Genomic DNA, 22,070 nt, shown 5'->3' with positions numbered 1-22,070 from the left:
TAATTAATATATCATAATATTAGCACCAGGATAGACAAATATATCAAGAGAATAGAATATGGAGTCCAAGAATAGAGCCATGTATATATGGTAACTGATTTGCAACAAAGGCAGCACATCAATTTTACGGGAAAAGAAAAGTCTGTTTCAATAAAGACACTGAAACAACTGGATAGCCATATTGAAAAGCGAACCTTGACCTCTACCTCATATCACACACAAAAACTGAGATGGATTATAGACTGAAATATTAAAGCTAAAATCACAAAGGTTCTAGAAGAAAACATGTGAGAAAATCTTCACAACCTTGGGTTAGGCAAAGATTTCTTAGGTACAAAAGGCACCAACCATAAAATAAAAAATAAATAAGTTGAACTTAATAAAAATTTTAAAAATTCTATTCATCCTGAAAGTGAAATTGCAAGTCACACATATTTACCAAACTGGATATACCCTAAATGTCCATCAACAGAAGAATGAATAAAAAATTTGTGGTCTATTCACCCAATAGAATCTTCCATAGTAATGAAATGAACAAACCACAACTACATGTAACGTCACAGAAAAGACCCAAATATAATGCTGAGTGAAAGAAATAGACACATAGAAGTTCATATTATATAATTCCATTCATAGAAAGTTGAAAAACAGGTAAAACTAATCAGCGCTGACAGAAGTTGAATAGTGGCCCCGTTTGGGGGGAATTAGTGCTTGGGAGGGGGCATAACGGAGATTTCTGGGGGCTAGTAACATCCTATGTTTAGATATGAGTAGTATTAAATTGTTTGCTTTGAAAACATTTCATCACACTGTACACTTAAAATTTGTGCCTTTATTACTGTTATGTTTCAAAGAAAGTATTTTTAAAAAAACAAGCAAGACTATAGAAGATTTGAACAACACAACAAACTCATTTTAATGGATACATATAAAATACTTCATCCAAGAACTGCAAAAGACACATTCTTTTCAAGCATGCATAGAATATTTTTAAAAAATTGACCATATTCTCAGCCAAGGGTTCACAAACATGGCCTGCAGGGCCTAATTCTAGCCTGGTGCCTTTTTTGTGTATGGCCTGCAAGCCAAGAATGGTTTTTATGTTTTTAAACAATTGAAAAAAATTTGTTTTGTGACATATGATAATTATATAAAGCTCAAAATCAGTCCAAAAATAAACTTTTACTGGAACACAACCACACTCCTTCACTTATGTATTGCCTGTGCCTGTTTTCGCACAGCAATGGCAGAGCTGAGTAGTTGTGACAGACACTGTGTGGGCCACAAAGCCTAAAATATTTCTTCACAGAAAAAGTTTGCTGAGCCCTGTTCTAGGTCATAAAGCAAGTCTCCACAATTTTCAAGGGATGGAAATCATACAATCCATATTCTGTGCCCAAAGAGCTATTAAGTTAAAAATCCACAACAAAAGGATAACTAGCACAAATCTCTATGTTTAGAAATTAAGAAACATACTTCTAAATAACTCAAGGGTCAACAAAAATATTGAATGGAAATTTTAAAATATGTTGAGCTAAATAATAATGAAAATAGTAGATACTATAACTTATATGTTGAAGCAATACTTAGAGGGAACGTGTGGGATTGAATGCTTAGAAAAGAATAGAGGCTGCAACTTAAGGAGATAGGCATCCATCTCAAGTAGTACTGAAAAACCAAAAGAATAAAATAAACTCAAGGAAAGTACAAGGGAAGAAATAAAGACAAAAGTAGGCATTTTGGGATAAAAACAAACCACAATAGAGGTAGTAACCAAGATCAAAGTTGGTTCTTTGAAAAAAGTCCAATACAATTAACTGATAGATCTTTGGCAAGATGAATCAAGAAAAGAAGAAAGCACAAATAAATAACATCAGGAATAAAAGAGGGACACAACAATAGATGCTTAGAAAATATGTACAGCTTTACCTCTACACATTTGAAAATGTAGATGAAATGGTCAAATTCCCAGTAAAACACCACTTAGCAAATACAGATACAAGATGACATATAAAAACTAGAATTCTATAAGCTTTAAAGTAATGGAATCACAGTGACAAAAGCTATTTTGACGAGCAAAAGCCATCACACATAGCTTTATTGGCAAATTCTACAAAACCTTCAAAGAACAAATAATTATTATTTTAGAGAAACTTCCAGTCTAGGAAAAGAGAAAACAAATCCACTCATTTTATTAGGCTAGTGTAGTCTTAACAAAATCAGGGGCCAATCTCACTCATGAACATACATGCAAAAATCCCAGCAAAACATTAGCAAACTAATTCAATAATGTGCAAAAATAATGAAACATCCTGACCAAGTTAGGTATGTTCCAGGAATACATATGTGGGTTTTCATTAAAAATCAATCTGTACACTAAACCACATTAGTAGATTACATGAGAAAAGTCAGATGATCACCTCAACAGATGCTTAAAAAATTGTTTCATAAAATTCAGAATCTATTTATGAGAAAAAAATTCTTAGCAATCTTGGAATTGAAGGGAACTTCCCTAATCTGTTAAAGAATATCTACCAAATCCTACAGTAACCACTAAACCCAAGGGTAATATGTTGAAAGCTTTCCGTGTGAGACTGTAACGGAGAGAAGAATGTCCCTTAGATCACATCTATCAACTTTTGCACTGGAGATCCTTGCCAATACAGTAATGCAGGAAATAGAAAGAGAGGATTATGAAGTAGAAAGGAAGAAGCAAAACTGTCATTATTTTGGATGACATGATTATATTCACAGAATCTCCAAAAGAATCTACAGAAAAAGGTCAGAATTAATAAGAGGGTTTATCAAGGTCATTGGATACAGAATAAACTAACAAAAATCCTACTGCATTTCTATCCATCAGCAAAAAATGGTTAGAAAATGACATGAAGAGATACTTTTTACAACAGCAGAAAAACATGAAGTCCATAGGAATAGATTTAACAAGGAAGGTATACAGAAAGTTTTAAAATTTTACCGAGCGACATTAAAGTAGTCTAAAAAGTAAAGCAGTCTAAATAACTGGAACGATGTATCTATTCATGGACTAGAAGACAACACTTTTGTGACTTCCCCTCCCAGATTGATCTATGGATTCAATGCAATGCATATATGTATCTTGATGAGCTGATTCTAAAATGTACATGGAAATCAAAGAGGTCAAGAAAAGCTAAGACATTCTTGAGCAAGAACAGGGTAGGGACTTGCCCTACCTTATAGCAAGATATACGGTGAGCTGTAGTAAGACAGTGTGACAGAGGCACACTGGACCAGTGAAGTTGAATGGAGGAGCATAGGCACAGCCTTCAGCATGTATGACTACTGTTGAAAACTCATTTCTGGTGCTAACTGGGATATACTACCTTGTGAAGTGGGGATATTGACCTAAAAGATATGGTATATCCTTGGAACCAGGATCACTATATGGTGGCATTTCTTCTATAACCAGAATACTCAAGTCTAGGTATAGGGGGAAAGGTAGTGCCTCTCACTTTACTTCTCCTGACCCATGTGCAGTTTTTTCTTCTGTTCCTACGGTGCTAGTCTTTGAGATTAGTTTTTAGTACTTAAGGGAGCAGCACTCCTATCATAAGACACAATGGTTCCCTTCAACTGGAAGTGGAAACTGCCACTGGCTATCGGGCTCCCCAGACCACTGGCCACCAAGGCAGCAAAAGAGGCTCCAGGGTGGACTGGTGAGTGGCCCTGCCCAGGGGAATAGTGCTGCTGCTACACAATGGGGACGGGGAAAAGAGATTCTCCTGGGCCACCCCATCCCACTCCCAGGCTCAATGGTAAATTTAATGAAGACTACATCAACCATTAGTCCTAATCAGAACCTTAACTCAGCATTTCACCCCTATTGAGCATGAATATTCACAACCAACTAAAGATTCTGAATGATTTGTAACTGCCCTCATGACACATGATGACCAAAGTCTGGAGATTAATAAGATTTTCCAAGACTGCTGACAACCTAGATTTCCTCACTAGCTGCAAGTTGGGAGATACATGTGGAGCCCTTATCATGTACTCCTAGACTAAAGGAAGTACAACTGTGAGAGGAAGCACAAACCTAGAAAGTGTAGCTCAAACGATTTTCTCCTTGTCAGGCCTGGGTCCAGGTAAAGACACTGTCACACTCAGGTTCTCTTGGCCAGATACCGTGAAAGCAGAGAAAGGTTTTTTTCTTTTGTTTTGTTTTGTTTTTGCAGAGAAGTGATGACATTGAAGTTCACGCTGCAATAATGGCTCAGCATGCCAGCACAAGGACAAAGGAAGGACAAAGGAGAATCCTTGGGACACGAAAATGATCTGAAATCTCTATTTGATTGTGGGAATTAATCTTTCAAGGACTCAGTCGAGACATCTTGATGTTCCAAAGCATGGTAATGAACAATTGAGCTCTGTTCAAGTTCTTCACGGAGAACCTCCAGTTTCTAGAATAGGAATATTGCCATGAATGGGCCTACTGAGATCCAGGCCATGCTGAAAACCATAAATGCAGAGTATGGGTGGCCGACTTACCCAGTTTGGTCAGTTATGCATCCCTTTTTAAAAACTAGTCATGCGTTCGTAACAAAGAGATGGCCATGATTTTTGTGCCCAGCTTTTTGGCACTGCCTTTATTCTGCAAGAGGTGGGTGACTTAATGCAAAGGTCTAGGATTTGAGTTTCTGTTGAACTCCACACATATGCCTGTAAAGTGTACAGAAGATGTGTACACAGAACCACACAAGTATAAACAGCCCTCCATTAATAAGCATCTGCATACAGGTGTGAAAATTAACACCTTTCTACTATTAAAGAGATTGAGAACACTGGAATTGGAATTCTGGACCTGATTTGGCTGCCCAGAAACCACGTCCCCTTGGATAAACTACTACACATGCACCAACTATGGACGTATTTGGAACCCAGGAGCAGCGTGCTGCCCTACTACACTCAGACTGGCTGAAATGTTGAAGTGCTGTATTAGCCCCTAAAGTGTGTTGCAAGTAGTACTGTAGTATAAGAGGCAAGGTAGAAAAGTCATCTATTTTTGACATAAAGGTGAAAACTTTTAAGAGAAATGTATGTTTGTGAGAAAGAAAATGTTTATTTCTATATATTTTTATCTCTATATTGCAGAAGTAGGTTCTTGAATTATCAAAATAATTTTGGGGAAAAAGGGATAATCAGAGGACTCTAAAATTTTGCCTGAAAACTCTGAAGATTGCATAGACTCTTTCTAGGTCAAAAGGGGCTGGGATTTCAGATTTCATCTGTTTAATAGTTACGTATTTTGCATGCTTTGGTCAAAGCCCTAATAAGAGCTGCAGAGAAATACAGAGACAAATAAGTCAGGGCTCTTACCCATAGCAGTTTGCAGGGGAGATAAAACTATGTATTCAAGAAGGCAAAAAATGAAAAGGAAAAAAAAACTTTAGGGTGGGTACACATAGAAAGTTCTGAAGCAAGAGTCCTCTTATAGTTGAGCTGTGGCTTGATTTTGCAGGTGGTCATGACCATGGATGTTGGCAGAGAGTCGTGGTGGAAGGGGAGGAGCACTCCAGGCGAATGGTGCAGAACAGGAACGAAAGGATGAGGCATCCCTGGCTTTCTGTGCTAAGGCAGTGCCCCACGATGTATTCTAGGAGGGGCTAATTTTGCTGAGCATTAGTTAGTGTCATATGAAAACACCTGCCTAGAGTTAACGATTAAAGCATTACAGATAAATAAAGAGAAAGACTGGCTAGAACAAGACAAAGGGCTGCACACAGCTGCTGAGAGACCTCCTGTAGGAAAGTGGGGAAGTCAGAGGCAGGGCCACTGGAGGAAGTAAGGCAGGAGGGGAGGCCTAGACTGTGGACTTGAGAGGAATGGAAAGCTCCAGAATAGGTATATTGGGAAATATATGGAGCGTCAATATCACTGAGAGATAAATGAAAAGACTAAAGAACAACCATGGGAACTCAGCTGACGATGCTGGACTCCACGAACGCCCAGCGGAAATAATCCGCTCTTTTTCCCTGACTCCACCCTGCTCTATTTGCTGACTCCCAGCCTATCACCCACTCACGACCTGGTAATCCAAATGAAAGCAACACAGAGCACCAGGTAAACTTTTTACCTTTCCTCACTAAACACAGAGGCCAAGACGAAAGCACACTCATTAAGTCTGTGTATGTCACTAGGAGGTAAGACCTGGTGGGTGGTGAGAAGTGTGGAGGTTGTAGACCTAACTTTGAGATTGTCTTTGCAAATACATAATCAAAATGCTAAAGTAAGGCAGGGAAGAGTGCATGTTTTTATACCCGGAGGGAAATATCATAATATAAAATCATGAGAGTAAAGAAAGGTCCTGTCAGGGCCAGCCCCATGGCGGAATGGTTAAGTTCATGCGCTCTGCTTTGGTGGCCTGGGGTTTGCCAGTTTGGATCCTGGGCGCAGGCCTACACACCGATCATCAAGCCATGGTATGGGGGCATCCCACATAGAAGAACTAGAAGGACTTACAACTATGTACTGGGGCTTTGAGGAGGAAAAAAAAAAAAGGAAGATTAGCAACAGATATTAGCTCAGGGCCAATCTTCCTCACCAAAAAAAAACGAAAAGAAACGAAAAGAAAAGAAAAAGGTCCTGTGAGGTTAATAATAATCGCAATAATGATCACAATCTCTATAAAAGGATCAATGTCAATGATAAAGAAGAGTGCAATTCTGAGTTAGAAAATAATTTTAGATTAAGAGATCAATAAAGAAAGAAACTGAAGAGAAGAGCTTCTACACAGATGGGAAAACAGGCATGTGGGGAGTTGCCAGTGGGTTGAGCAGGCCAGAGCTGGCTTTCCATTAACAGCCTGGCTAAGGACATTCCTCCAGAGAAGCTCGGCTCCAGTTTCTCCAAAGCCTGAACTACCTCGTCAATAAGGGATCAGGACCATCCATCAAGACTCAATCCATACAAGACCCATTGAACCTCACATTGAGGGGCAGGTCTTCATATCTGCCAACAAAAAAGCACCGAGGCACAAGGGAGAGAGCAGCCTCACAATCGGAGAGACCATACGCAGCGATCACCCTGAACCCTGCCTACAAAGTCAGGGGAAAAGAACTTCTTGGGGGGCATTTCATTAAATCCACAAACAACAGAGTTTCTCACATTTCTGAGCAGATCCCCTAAGTAAATCTAAAATAATCAAAAAGTCAAAAAGAACAATGAGAGAACCAAGCGCCAGGTAACGAAGGGTCAAAATGAGCGGCCCAAAAGGAAAGAAGTCATTTCTGGGAGTGGTTATTCACAGGACTTCACGCTCCAGGGGTGCCGGGTGTACAGACACAGGGCCTTCCTGAGGTATCTGTGCACAAGTAAGGTCAGAACAGACGACCTTTAAGGGCCCTTCACCTCTGCAATCTACGATTCCAGGACCTGCTACGATTTCCCCTCCTGGGACGTTCACAATCCCACAGTATGAACTTACGGAGTGCAAGGGTGTGTTTGGACCCATGGATTTATGCCCGAGGTGTCAAAGTCAGTGACAGACAAATTGGTTAAAAAACTGCACTGAAGTACAACAACTTTCCTACTGGAAAATAACACCAGTTATTTGCCAGAAAGACTGAGGAGTCTGTGGACTGAAAATTTTATAAAAAGTAAAATGTGTTAAATTCTAAGCACTTATGCGCTCTGCAGTTCAGAGTGGGATGTGGACAGGGGAGGGCGTGGCACTGTCCACCAGGAATGCACAACTCCACAAGGGCATCTGCAGGGCGGCCCTCTCTGAGGAGGGGCAGCCGGGAAATGGCTCATTAGATTCGGGTAACTTTCTTGAAAGATGAGAGAAAACAGATTTAAACTCTATTTTGCAGAACCTGGGATAGACACAGAAAAAGAATTTCCAAATAGTGAGAAAGTCCCCTTAGGGAACAATTATGGCATCTCTATGAGTGCTTTTAAAAGTGGCTGATCACTTAATCGGGCTTATAAGTCATTCTCCTTTGATGCCTTTGAAGTCTATGATTCTTAGTAATTGGAGATGAAAGTAATATACATAATTAATTGATCTATTTTTGGACTAATTAAGAGGTTATATTAAGACATAATAACAAAAGAATCTTAGAACAAGGGGTTAAAAAACCCAGAAGTATCCGATTTTGATGATGAGCCCAATGGCTGTGGCTGCTGTTACAACTGTTACTAAGCTCCCGATGCTCGGCCAGGTTCTCAGCTCAGCGCTCAGTGTACAATCTGTAATTCTTACAGCAATCCCATGAAGCCGACACTTCATCCCTACTTTATAGGGAAAAAGATGAAGGTTAGACTGGCTTACTGCCTGTCTAAGCTCTTCCAGGTCAGGACTCAGGCCCAGACTCCTCCCCACCAACTCAGAGCTCTGCATGACCTGTTCTGCCTCCCTCAGCTCCTCCAGCCCTCCTCCTTGCTCCTGAAACTCTGGCCACAGCAGGTGTCTTCCTTTCTTCAGACTTTAAAGCTCAAGCCCTCTGCAAGGACTTTGCCCTCACTGTCCTTTCTGCTTGAAGCTTGCTGAGGGCTGGCTCTCCTGCTCCATTCGGGATCAGCTGAAATGTCACCTCCTTGGGGAGCTTTCTGTGCCCATCTGTAATGACCCTCTTTATCCCTGACAATTTTCCTTGCTCTGAAGTTGGCTTTGTCTGGTATTAATACAGTTACTCCAGCTTTCTATTGATTAGTGTTAGCATGGTATATCTTTCTCTATCCCTTTTAATGTGTATTTATATTTAAAATGGGTTTCTTGTAGGCAGCATATAGATGGGGTCTTGTTTTTCTATCTGCTCTGACAGTCTCCGTATTTTAATTGGCGTAGTTAGACCACTGACATGTAAAGTGATTATTGATATAGTGAGATTAGTATCTACCATATTTGTTACTGTATTTCATTTGATGCTCTTGTTCCTCTTTGTTTCCTACTCTTTTTCTGCCTTCTCTGATTTTAACTGAGTATTTTATATGGTTCAATTTTTTTCTCTGCTCTTAGCATATCAATTATAATTTTTTTTACTTTTAGTGGTTGCCCTTAAGTTTAACACATACATTTATACCTAATCCAAATCCTCCTTTAAATAACACTATACTGCTTCACAGGTAGTGCAAATGCCTTAGAGTACAGCATTCCAATTCTTCCTTTTAACACTGCTGCCATTCATTATTTATCCTTGAGGTATAATCATTGAATACATTTTTGCTATTATTATTTGGAACAAATTGTTATCTGTTAAATCAATTAAGAATAAGAAAAATGAAAGATTTCATTTTACCTTCATTTATTCCTTCTCTAAAGCTCTTTCTTTTTTAAGTAGATCTGTGCTTCTGATTCATCTCATTTTCCTTCTTTTTGATAAATTTATTTTAACTTATCTTGCAAGGCAGGTCTACTGGCCACAAATTTCCTAATTTTTGTCTGAGAAAGTATTTCTTCTTTCACTTTTGAAGGATACACAATTCTAGGTTGGTTTTTTTTTTCTTTCACCACTTTAAATATTTTACTCCACATGCTTCCTATCTGCATGATTTCTGAAGAGCAGTTCAACATAAAACTTATCCTTGCTCCTCCACAGTTGTTATTTTTTCTGGCTTCTTTCAAGATTGTTTTGATTTTTTGTAGTGTCTTAGTCTGTCTGGGCTGCTATAACAAAGTACCATAGACTGGGTGGTTTAACAGAAGTTTACTTCTCCAGGTTCCGGAGGTGGGAAGTCCAAGATCAAGATGTCAGAGTTCAGTAACTGGGGAGAGCCTCCTTCCTACATGGCTGTCTCCGCTCCGTGTCCTCGCGTGGCAGAAAGGGTAAAGGAGCTCTCTGATGCCTCTTCTATAAGAGCACAAATCCCATCCCTAAGGTCTCCACCCTCATGACCTAACCACCTCCCAAAGGTCCTACCTCCAAATATCACCACATTGGGGGTTAGGTTTCAAAATATGAATCCTGGAGGGACATACACATTCAGGTCATAACATGCAATTTGAATATGGTATGTCTAGATATAGATATTTTGGTATTTATCTTACTCGGTATTCTCTGTGCTTCCTGGATCTGTGGTTTGGCATCTGTCATTAATTTGGAAAATTTTCATATATTAAAATATATATTATACAAAAAATACTTAAATGATAATCTCAAATATTTCTTCTGTTCTTTTCTCTTTCTTTTCCTTCTGGTATTTCCATTAGGTGTATATTACACCTTTTGTAATTGTCACACAGGTCTTAAATGTTCTGTTTAGGTTTTTTCACCCTTTTTTCCCTTTGCAGTTCAGTTCCAAGGTCTCTATTAACATATCTTCAAGCTCACAGTCCCTTTCCTTGGCTGTCCAGTTTACTGATGAGCCCATTAAAGGCATTCTTCATTTCTGTTACAGTATTTTTGATATCTAGCATTTCCTTTTAATTCTTCCTTGGAGCCTGCATCTCTCTGCTTACATTCGTTGTCTCTTCTTGCATGTCGTCCACTTTTTTTATTAGAGCCGTTAGTGTATTAATCATAGTTAGTTTAAGTTCCTGGTCTGATAATTCCAAAATCTCTGCCAAATCTGAGTCTGCTTCTGATACTTGCTCTGTCTCTACAAACTGTGGTTTTTGCCTTTTAGTATGCCTTGTAAGTTTTTGTTGAAAGCTGGACATGATAACCAGGCACAAGGAACCAAAGTAAATAGGCCTTTTGTGTGAGGCTTTGTGTTTGTCTGGCTAGGAGTTAGGCTGTGTTTATTGTTTTCTGAAGCTGTAGATGAAGGCGCCAGAGGCTAAAATTTCCTTGGATGCCCTTGTTTTTGTCTCCTCTGCCATCTTTGGGTTTCCCTAGAGACGTCTCCAATAAGATCTTGGATGTGCAGTTCTTTCAGTTGCACCCCGTTACTACCAAAGCTCTGTTAACGTAGCGGCTTGATAGGGAGGAGCAGTGCTCTAAAGACCTATGACTGCATCCCAGTCCTTTAGTGAGCCTGTGTCCCTGGCTGTGACCTTCACAGGTCTTCTCAGTTTTGTTTTCTGGTCCCCTCCCTAGGTGAGACAGCAAGGCTAGAGGGCACTTGAGTTGGGTACTTCCCTTCCCCCAGATTGACTAGGTGCTGGTAAAACCCCAGCAGGGAAGGCTCTGGTAAAACACTTTCTCTTGAGGGCAGACCTTGTTAAGAAGCAGAATGCTCTGGGTGCATTTTGAAATGGCTACTTTCCCCTCCCTCTGTTGAAGCTTGAGGGCTTTTCCTCCAGTCTTCACTGTGAGAATGCAGTAGGGCTCCTAGAGGGAAAACTCACAAAAGTGTGGGAGTCTCCCTAAGACGAGTCCCCTCTTGACTCTTTAACTCTCAACTTTTTGTATACTGAGCCTCTAGCAATCAGTCAATTACAGCTGACATTTTCCTACCCTGGTGTTGGTTTCCCCAGAGGTTTCTGCTCCTGGGCTTCTGCTTGGCAAGTTGTGATTCTCTGTACCTGCCTGTCTGACCCTCCAACTCCTGAGGCAGTGGTTTGCCCTGTGACTTCAATTCTCTGATAGATCAAAGACGATGCTGATTTTCAGTTTGTTCAGCTTTTTTCTTGTTGTGAGGGTGGGAGTGATGACTTCCAAAATCCCTAAAGGCTGAACTGGAAACCAGATCCCCTAACTGGATTAAAGCAGCTTCCTTCCTGCCATCCTATCACTCTGTCTTATTTTCTTTCCAACACCTTCTACTGTCTGAAAGTCTGCAGTTCAACCGTTTACTTACTTATTTGTTGGCTGTCTCCCTCACTAAAATTTAGATGCCAGGAGTAAAGATCCCCTTGACATAGTGTCTGGCATGAAGCAGCCTCAACAGATAAATGTTGCTTGAATGACTGGGTGAAGGCCTCTGTCTCCAGAGGCTCTGACTGCCAGACATTAACTAAGTCTGTTGTCCCTCTTCACATTTCGAGAACAAGATCTGTTGTGACCATCTGTCTCTTGCTTCATGGAGATGCCTGAAAGACCAGGGTGAAGGGGTGACAGGGGAGGTCCTGGGGTCCAGAGCAGGCTTCTGCTGCCACACCTCTTCTTCCATTTGGCGAGTTTGAGGAAAGGGCTCCAGAGTTAAAACAAGAGATGTAAAACTGCAAAGTTGGATAAACCTATTTTGAGATCAGCACCTATAGCACAGAGGAAGCATTCAGACCTCAGGAAACTCAAATGGGAGCAAAGAAGGATGGGACTGTTAGTTCTACTAGTGATGACAAATAATGAGTGCTTCCCCCTTATGATAATACTGGGGTGCGTGGGGGGGGGGGGGAGAGTGGGCATCATAATTCCAAAGGGGAAAATCAAGGAGCGATTCACAGTCTAAAATCATTCAGTGTTGCTTAGAACAGGCAAAAGTGATAACAAACAAACAAATAAGGAAATAAGAAAGAATAACTCTTTCCTTCTATTTTAGCAATACCACACTTAAAAAGTTTACTTAAAATACATTCCTTAAAAAAATAAGTGCACTTCCTCCTATGGCACACTAAAAGCAGTCCAGCAATCGGTGAGATGGAGTTATGATGAAAGTATGCATGAAGAAAACAAAACAACAAAAACCCCAACAACAACAAATAATGAATTTCAAGTATAGCACAGAAAATACATCTCTAAGGATAAATTCTCTAATTCCTGGGCCAGGCGCCTTGTTTCCTTCTCACAGAGGGGTTCTGTGCTCCTGACACCCTGGCCACCCGCCCCACCCAGCTTTGCCAATGGCGTGAGCAACTGTGTGCAGGAACTTAGGAAGCATGTGCCGAAGGGTCAGGAGAACGTGCTTGTCCTTAGGCCAGAAGGCTCTTCCTGCTGAGGCAGCTCAGAGGTAGAGGACGGGAAATGTCTTGCTTTCTGACACAAAGCAGGCTCTACTATTTGCCACTCAGTGTACATTTACACAGTCTGGTTCTAGCTGGCAAAAGTAGGGAGGCTAAAGCAAAGAAGTGGAAGATGTTTATATCAAAGACCAACTAAAAAAAAGGGGGAAACAATGTCAACTTTTGAGAAAAATCAATTGAGAAAGAACTTTCAATAGCCAAATTGTCATGAACGATAAATCAGGAGCTAGAAGTTAATAATAGGTCATAGATTTTTTTCCATCTGTATTGAGGCTTATCTTAAAAATAAATGTTCTTTATTATTCTTTGGCAACTGCTTGTGGGTGACTCAGATAGTCTTTCAAAAACTGGACAAAAGGAACAATATACATCCCTTGTATCCAGGGAATTCCTCTAATTAGGAATGACAATGAATTAGAGAAGAAATTTGATTTTGCTATAAAATCTGCAAATGACAGCTGCCTTTTCATAAAGTTCTCAGTGTCACTCCTTTACTAAAAAAATCAGTAATAATAATAAGTTATCAAAACAACATATTGCAGTAATGCATTTAATAATGTATTTTAGTAAATTCTGATTATTCAGTATTTTCAATTACCTTTTCAAAATAAACGATTCTTTACGTATTCAAAAGTTAACAACTTACCTTTCCCTGAGAATTTCCCAGAGTATTTTAAAGTGTATGACTTAATCTTATAAAAGGTTATTTGGTTGGGGCTGAGATAAATATTTAAGAAAATTGCACATTTGAAATAAAAATAAAGAAATGTACATAGCCATGTTGCAGTCAAACACACTCCCTACATAATACTATAACACTATTAAACGATTTCCTTTCAAACACAGGTGCCAATACTGGCTCCTCTCGACCTCACATGTGCAAATGCTCTTGTGACTTCTGGTGCATCAGCCTTAACCAGCATTTCTGGGCATCTGCTTCAGGTGGAAGTTTTGGGCTAGCCATCATCCTGAAGAGGGTCACACACACACACACACACACACTCACAATGGCTGCTGAGTCTGTAAGGGAACCAGACACCACCTCAACAGCAGCCTGGTGAGTAGGGACAACTTAGGGAAAGGATGCGCCATCTAGGAACAAGAGGATCCAGCGAGGGCCCGTTGACTTAAAGGGGCCCTTAGAATCCCTGAAATGACTGCATAGATACCTTGGTCCCAACCTGAATGTTACAGCTGAGGAAGCTAAGGTCCAAAGAAATAGAGAGACTTGCCCAAGACACCCACCCACTTGTAGCAGCACAGGAACTGGAACCCTGGGGTCCTATCTTCTATCCTATTACTCTTTCCAGCTAGGCTTCTCAGAAACGATTGCATCGTTATCCATTTTTCTTCCATGTCCATATCTACCAGGGCCAAGTAAGTAGAGTTTGGAGGACATAAACGTGTTTTTCATTTATGAAATGGACACTCTGGTTGAGGTGACAAGGAAGACACTTCATCAAAGCTTCCTCCTGTCTTAACTGCTCCCGGTCAAGGTTGCTTCAGCAAGTCTACCCTTTGGTCAGACAGTCACCAGCCAGCAACTAATGTGCCTGGAGAGAAACATGGCAAAAACACTAAAACTTACCTTCACAAATTCATAAAAGCAAATGTTCTGAACACCAACATTATTTTCAGTTACTGAAAGAAGGAAAGAAACCTGGGTACTCACTGCAACATGGAGGCTTTACCAATGATGTTCTGCAGACCAAACTAGGCATTTTAACAAACCTTTAAATCACTCATATTCTGCTCTAAATGTAAGTCTTCCCTGACCACTGACTTAGTGAGAAAAGTAGGAAGAAATAGAAGTCTGACGATAGCACATTTCTTTTCCGTGACCAAAGACCACTGTGTCAATATTTATGGAGATTGACTTATTTTAAAAGTAACAATCATGTTGCTAAGTCCACTGATTTTTATTTATTTATTTAAAAAAAAGTTCAATAAAAAGCTAGAAAAGTGAGCAGGGTTTCTGAGATGTGAGGGTTTTATGAGCTCACGCAAGCACACCCACACTTCTCCAACATACCATTTCACAAATGCTGTGTATTATTAAGAGGAGGCGGATTCTGCCAGGCACATAATTTGTATATTTAAGGGAGGTGTATGGAATGAAAAAGCGAAATATGTTAAATTTCAAAGGACTTGGAAGCAATGCTGCCTGTGAGCTTGTATTACAAATGGCCCTACATTATTACATACGCTATTAATGAGGCTGAGTGAATGAAAGTACAATTTGAATATGCATGACTCTATCCAATGAGCAGGACTTTTGTGTACTGATGAGGTTTTTTTCCTCCTAAAAAAGGATTAAAATTATTCTTACAGAAGTATGGCTGCTCAGAGACCAGTAAAATAAATGTACTTAGACCACAGAGTCACACTATATTCAGATGAAACATACAGGTGCTAAAAGAATGCCTTTGAGTTTACCTACAATTTTTGAAGCTTGTGCATATCCCGTCCTCCCAAAAGGAATATTCCTCAACTTTAAGCAGCTGTGTCATTACAATTTCTAAGCAAAAATAGTGATTTTGGTGGAGATCCCTAAAAGTAGACAAGGTTAAATAAACCTTTTGAGTACAAAGCCTTCACTTCCATAGTAAGAAGCACTAGTTAAAAGACTGGGGAATGGGTAAATTATGGCACCAAATGGCTGAGAATTAATCTCTGCTGACTAGCTGTAATCTAACGAGGCGTCTGTGTCCCAGGGAGCCCGCAGCATGTCCCTGGCGGTATGTGCAGTGTGTCGAGTCTGCGTGGCACCCTTTGTCCTCGCTCACAGGCGGCCTTTCCCCTCATTGTCCATAATATCCTCATGCATCTGGGACGCGTGGAATGCATTCATACTAACAGACTTACCATTGTTTTCTCTCAGAAGCTTTGTTGAGCAAAGACTGCATCACGGTTACTGATAATTATATTGCTTAATTAATCAAGACAAAAAAAATTTGCAAATCATTGCCTGGTTGCCAAGCAGGGAGATAAAAAATGACAACAATACAAGCTGAAGCAATATAACAAAAGTAACAGCTATCTGATCAGAAATTCTTATATAATGAAGCTATTAATGCTAAATCGGTTAATGTTAACATTGCTCCAGGTGTCTCTACTTAGAAGCAAACAAAAAGGCTAACATTATGGATATAAAAGGCCAAATGTTGCCATGGATTCTGTAACCTGATAGAGAGGACAGCCTTTTCATTTGATTAGGGAATGCAATTTAAATACCAGGGACTGAAGCCAAACAAACAGACTTTCCCTCCACAAGCCTCTTGCATTCACCCTGGGGTCAGTGGTTGGTGAACAAAAGGTCAGCCACACTTGCCCTGGAAATGTCGGGATTAATTTTATTACATTGTAATGGTTTGTACTTTAAACGTGAGGATAACACTAAATTTCCAGTTGGCCATTATTCTCTTCTTCCCTTTAGGCTTTTTGAATTGAAATATTAAGAAAGTGATTTGCTCAATTCATCTTGTCAGAATTTATGACCAAATTTATAAGACACACATTTTTTAAAGAAATTTGAAAAGGTATATTAATACTTGTTTTCATGCATTATAAGTGTAATAATACCTTTTTAAAAATCACTTTAGACACCAGAAAGTGAATTGAAATATCTTTTTCATGTTCTTTATTTACTATTAAAAATAAGCAACATTTTTAGGACACTAAATGGCATTTTAGAGGGCCATGCTGAAAATGAACTAATAAAGCCAGTTAATCCATACTAAATATTAAAGAAACACACTTTTCAGTTTTGAAAGCTAGAGGATAGTAAATTTACTCGTTGTCTAATATTAAAATTTTCAGTTTAATTCTTAAAATTAAAGCAGTATTCTTCATGGTCAAACACAAATATTATTAGCAGAAGAGACATTTTCTTATACAAAAGTGAAAACTTAACATACACAGAAACCTGAATGAGCGATAAGATATATATTTAAAATGAAGAACTTTTGGCATCTTTGCTCCCGGAACAGAAAAGAGAGTTCCTTTATGTCAGGCTCCTCACCAGCCAGAGTGGTTCACTTCTGTGAATTCAGGAGTTGACCCACACTGAATCTAGGCTGAGAAATAATAAGCATGCTAAACCTGGGTCTCATTATTTAATCTATTTTCAATGTAGTAACTATAACAAAAAAAAAGGTAACAACAGCAACAACTAACGCTTAAGTAGCTTTTGCTCTGGGCCAGGCACTGTTTGAGCACCTTTCAATTCTCCACTCATTTAATCCTTACAACTTTAACACTTTAGATTAGGTTATAAATATCAAAATCTCAGTTACTTGTTATTTTAAAGATTAAAAAGAGAGCGTATTTAGAATGGTAACTTTTACTTTCTTCAGGAGAACAATTTGACATGAAAATGAAGATTATATTTAATATCAAGCTGAAAGATGCAAAGTCATCTTCTTGAAGAGGAGTGACTTAATAAGCTAAATGTTTAATTAAAAAACTTAAAATAAAAAGCCCTTATATTAATAATTCCGAAATGAAAACAAGTCACTATATAAAGCACCCCTAAAATACCAGTAAAGGCATGGTAAGGATGGAAACTGCAGCCAGTTTAGCACACGGCACACAACCATTGGATTGTTCTAGCCGTTCCCATGATCAATAGCAATTGACACAGCCAGACTGATTCTGTGTCAAGGTACTTCAATTGTTGAAAATCACCACACGGGCTGTGCTACAGAGGTCCGGCCTCTTCATGGACATGCCGCAGTTCTTCAGGACTGACCCCGATCAGCACAGGCAGAGGCTTGGTGAGCAGCGCCCATCTGTCAGGCAATGTTGGATCATATACTCACAGCCATGCACAAAATGCTAGATGTAATATGGGCTTCGTTCAACTCTTACTGTTATTAATCAATGTGCCTCAAATTTAAAATTATAACTTTATCTTAAATTACAAATTTTTAAAAATTTAAAACATTAAAAAAATCCTAAATGTCTTTACATTATAACTTTCAAAGAGCCTAAGTAATAAAATACAGATTTCTGTACTCATGATGAAAGATTCTTTGAAAATCCCAACTCATATTTAATTCTATATAGCATATGTGATTCATATACACGTCAGACATTCATCAGTTAGAAAAAATTCTCTTTTAGCATATTACTATCATTGCTGTCAATAATGGTGAATCATATGGCAAATGTTGTATGAGTCAGAGCAATAATGTGGTGAAAACGTACCTCGGGTTTCTTCGTGATAGCGATAAAGAACATGTGATTCTTCATTGGGTAAATAATGATTGAAACATCTCCAAAGGCAGTTGGGATAATGCCCCTGCGGTAGTCCCTGGAGTGTTCAGACCAGACGATGTGGACCTCATCATTCCCCAAGTGACGGAGCTGCAACAGCAAATCGACTCTTTATTAATCAGAGTGATAACAGCAGTTTATGAGGGGTCATGGCTTACAAATTGAATTATAATACTCAGAGGCAAAAATATTTCATTCCCCAAAAAGGCTACACCACCAATGTCTTCTATGAGGATTTTAAAAAGCACATGTGCCTGAAAACACAGCTTGCCTTCTATGAAACGCATTGGTACTAAGATGATGCACGTATGCATCACAGGTACATTACGGCTGGATGGGAACAAGATCTTTTCAAGGATTTCTTAAAATTGAATTTTACTCCTGCATCAAAGCCTGATGCTTTATATTGCTGAGCATGTTTTAAACAATTAACAATATGAGTCTTTTATTCCATATTACAGTAAAGCTTCATAAAACTCTTAATTCAATGGCTATTAAAGATAAAAAGAATACGAATATAGGAGAACATAAGTCATTAAAACCAACTGTTACCAAATGTATAAAAACCAGACTGTCACAAACCTTTAAGAAAAAGTATGCATAAAATTACCTTTGTTTAAGAAACTAATAAATATTGCTTAAACTTAATAAGAACACTAGTACCCAACATTTAAAGAATGCCATAGAAAGTATGTTCACACATACTGTTTTGTCTAATTTTTCCACTAACTCTCTGAGGTAACAACATCATCTTTATGTTATCTAACGAGGAGGAAGGGGGCTCAGGAAGGCAAAGGTCCCACCTACCCAGGGCGTATGAACAGTATGTGGCAGAATGGGCCTGCAACGCTGGGCTGGGGTTCTACTCCAGTGCTGTTTCCACTGTTCATGGCCATCTAAGCCTGCGCCAAGAGCTAATTGTACTATCATAAAGAGGCCCTGGAGTCCAAAAACAAGTCAGAGACTCCTGGGCTTTCTGAGAAGGGCTTAGCATGTCTCCCAGGAAGGGACCCCTTGACAGTGCTTCTAGGGCCAAGCTCTGTCAGATGCAAGAAAACCCTTGTTTAATAAAGCCCCTGCATAATGACTACATAGCCTGGGCTGCATATGAAATCATCTGAGTAAGACTGAAAGTGTGACTAAAAGAAACTGGCTTATAAAAATTAAAAAATGTTGGCCAAAATTGAAGTGCTAAAACAATAAAGGTTGACTAGGAACGTCCTTTGACGCCTGTCGAGAATTTGAGATTTTGGTCCTCTCCCCTGCTGCAGAAGACACTATGCACCATGAGAAAGTATTTCTTGCTTCCTAGCTTATTTAATAGATGAACCTGAAAAATGATTAAATTCAGAGGCACTTTAACGAAATACAGAGGTTCTGTCAAAGCTAATGCTTTAGTTTTATGTTAAAATATAAAAAAGGATGCTCTGGAACACTCTGTATTTAAAACAGGTTAGTAGAAATACAATTTTCTTTATAGATTATTTGACCACAAATGGAAAACCTGAGGTGACCCCAACATGGTCTCCTTCGCATTTACAAGGATACACAGGAAGTTGGTTTACTGCAATGTCTTCTTATTCTTCACTCTGTTATACTTCTGGGAATACCTGTACAAGTCAAATTTTAAAAAAGAGACTTGCACCTGTACCTTTGAACCTATAGTGAGGTACAGGTGCAAGTACAGTAGCCCCTATAGTGAGGGGCACACGATTCCACTGTGCCTCAGTACAGGCTCTGGGACAATGCAGCCACGGGTGTCAAGCACAAGTCATGGTGATCCAGAACAACTTAATGGTGTCTATCACTTTCTAAATGTAAAATTACCCAGTACATCCGTGCCCAGGATCCAAACCACCTAACACGAGCACTCTGAAATCCATCATCCAGAAGTTTCAGTCACAAGGCATTAACTCTGAAGTAATACCGTAATTACTGAAATTTTGCAGTTACTCTCCCTTTTCTAAATTAGCTTACTCAATTATATAACCCAAGTAAGTCTCTCCTAATTCTGTTTGCAACTGTATTCTCAGAACTAGAGCAAGCGAGAATAGTATCACACTAATACAGCCATCCTCCCAGTGTGACACTTCTGTAATTAAGGAAGAGCTATTTTTGTGTGAAAATAATACAACATTCATCATCTCAAAGCTGCTTTCAATGTCATGTGCCTCAGACCTCTGGACACACCACAATTTAATTAGCTAACTCACAAAACTAAGAGCTAAGGCCCCAGGACCACTTGGCTGATAAATCCAGAGTAAAGAGCAAAAATACACCCTCTTCTGCCTATGACAAGAACACAACTAGGTAAAACAAATAAAATTAACCTGGTCAAATTGTTGACCATGTCAGAACATAAGGGAATACTCTGGAAACTACAGAGATGGCATTTTGTGAGTTTTGGAGAATTTTGATTAGAGGTCCTCAAATTAGAAATCTACCAGTGAGTTAGTTCCATGCACACAAGTCAAGTTGATCTGACTCATGCATAATCTGGCAGGAGACTGACAAGTCACATCCTGGAATGGAGCTGTCATTCAAGCCAACTATTGCTTCAACCTCACAACAGGCTCCAGAATTCGAGGATGCTTAACAGGCTCAAAACAAATGCTCTGTTCTTAAGTCTTAAGAAATCAACCCCATGTCCTGACACTTCTTGTCCTGACAGAGTTTTAAAGTCCCTTTGCCTGGGTCCTTTTGCATGCTGCTGCCAGGCGGCACGCACTGGTGACACTGGTCATGGTACACACCTAATAGGCTGACCTCCTTTCCCGACTAATTGCATTACATCGCCAGCTGGCTCCAGAAGGAGTCGTCTGTTTGATTGAAGAATTCCTGCTCCTCAGTGGGCCCGGCTGCTACTTTTACTAAGTAACAGTCAGGCCTGACATCCCCATTGTTCAGCTGACAGTGTGCCCATCCTAAAATCTAAGTTTTATTTGCAAATTAACCAAGAAACTTCCTGCCAGAACAGTGCTGCCTGGAGACTGATAATGTGGGCCTTTCATCCCTTTTCACTCATACTGTATCACTGCCAATTTGTTTTTTATGCGGCTGGCCAGCCTGAGGCTATAAAAGCCTTGTAAGACATAAGTGCAATTATAGTCCTGGAGTCAAATGAATTGGACAAATCCAATAGCACAGCTCTGTCCCCACTCTGCAAACCCCTACAGCAGTTAGATTAGCTGTGAAAAATCTAATCTAGCTAGAGCTAACAAATTTCTGCAGTGAAGGATCAAGAGTTCAGTATGGGGTTGCAACCGGATTGCAGAATTGAAAAAGTGGCCCCATGACAGGGGCAGAAGAAAACATGAATCACTTTAGAATTTTGCAGCGCATTTTTAAGCTGTTAGGGACAATTTAGTGAGAATAAGACAAGGAACTGTGGGGTGCTGTTACTGTGACTGATTTTTCGTCTAGCTGTGAGACATCCTGATAAAGAGAACTTGTCATTAATGATGTTAAATCTTGGAGCTGCAAAAGGTATCAGCTGAATTTTGATTATTACAGTAGGGAATCTTCCAACCAGGCCAAGCCTTGGAACATTACTTATAGTATGGCATTTTATGAAGAAAACACTATATCTTATCTAAAAAAAAAGACAATCCTACTTTACTTAGGAAATAATTTTTAAAAATATTTTAAATATAAATCTATCTTTTAACAAAATAGTGCTCAGTCATAAGAAAATCATGGAGGGGCCGGCCCCATGGCTGACTGGTTAAGTTCACGTGCTCCACTTCAGGGCCCAGGGTTCAGATCCCAGGCGCGGACATGGCACGGCTCGCTAGGCCATGCTGAGGTGGCATCCCACATGCCACAACCAGAAGGACCCACAACTAGGATATACAAAACTGCGTACTGGGGGAATCTGGGGAGTTAAAAAAGAAAAAAAAAAAGGAAGATTGGCAACAGTTGTTAGCTCAGGTACCAATCTTTACAATAAAAAAAAGAAAAAAAGAAAATC

General features: G+C 39.5%; 1 protein-coding gene across 6 annotated transcripts in view; it reads right to left on the bottom strand.

The window, feature by feature from the left end:
* Window positions 1-22,070, bottom strand: part of RALGAPA2 (Ral GTPase activating protein catalytic subunit alpha 2) — a 323,368-nt gene that overhangs the window by 85,778 nt on the left and 215,520 nt on the right. For 4 of the 6 annotated variants that reach the window (XM_046679548.1, XM_046679547.1, XM_046679546.1 and 1 more), the window contains one exon: window positions 18,032-18,190. In XM_046679548.1, coding sequence (XP_046535504.1) covers window positions 18,032-18,190 — 159 coding nt within the window. The other 2 variants (XM_046679551.1, XM_046679550.1) reach the window with 2 other exon arrangements.

This window comes from Equus quagga, chromosome 12 (genome assembly GCF_021613505.1).
Source record: "Equus quagga isolate Etosha38 chromosome 12, UCLA_HA_Equagga_1.0, whole genome shotgun sequence".
Classification (NCBI taxonomy): domain Eukaryota; kingdom Metazoa; phylum Chordata; class Mammalia; order Perissodactyla; family Equidae; genus Equus; species Equus quagga.
This window is presented reverse-complemented; position numbering and strand designations above follow the sequence as displayed.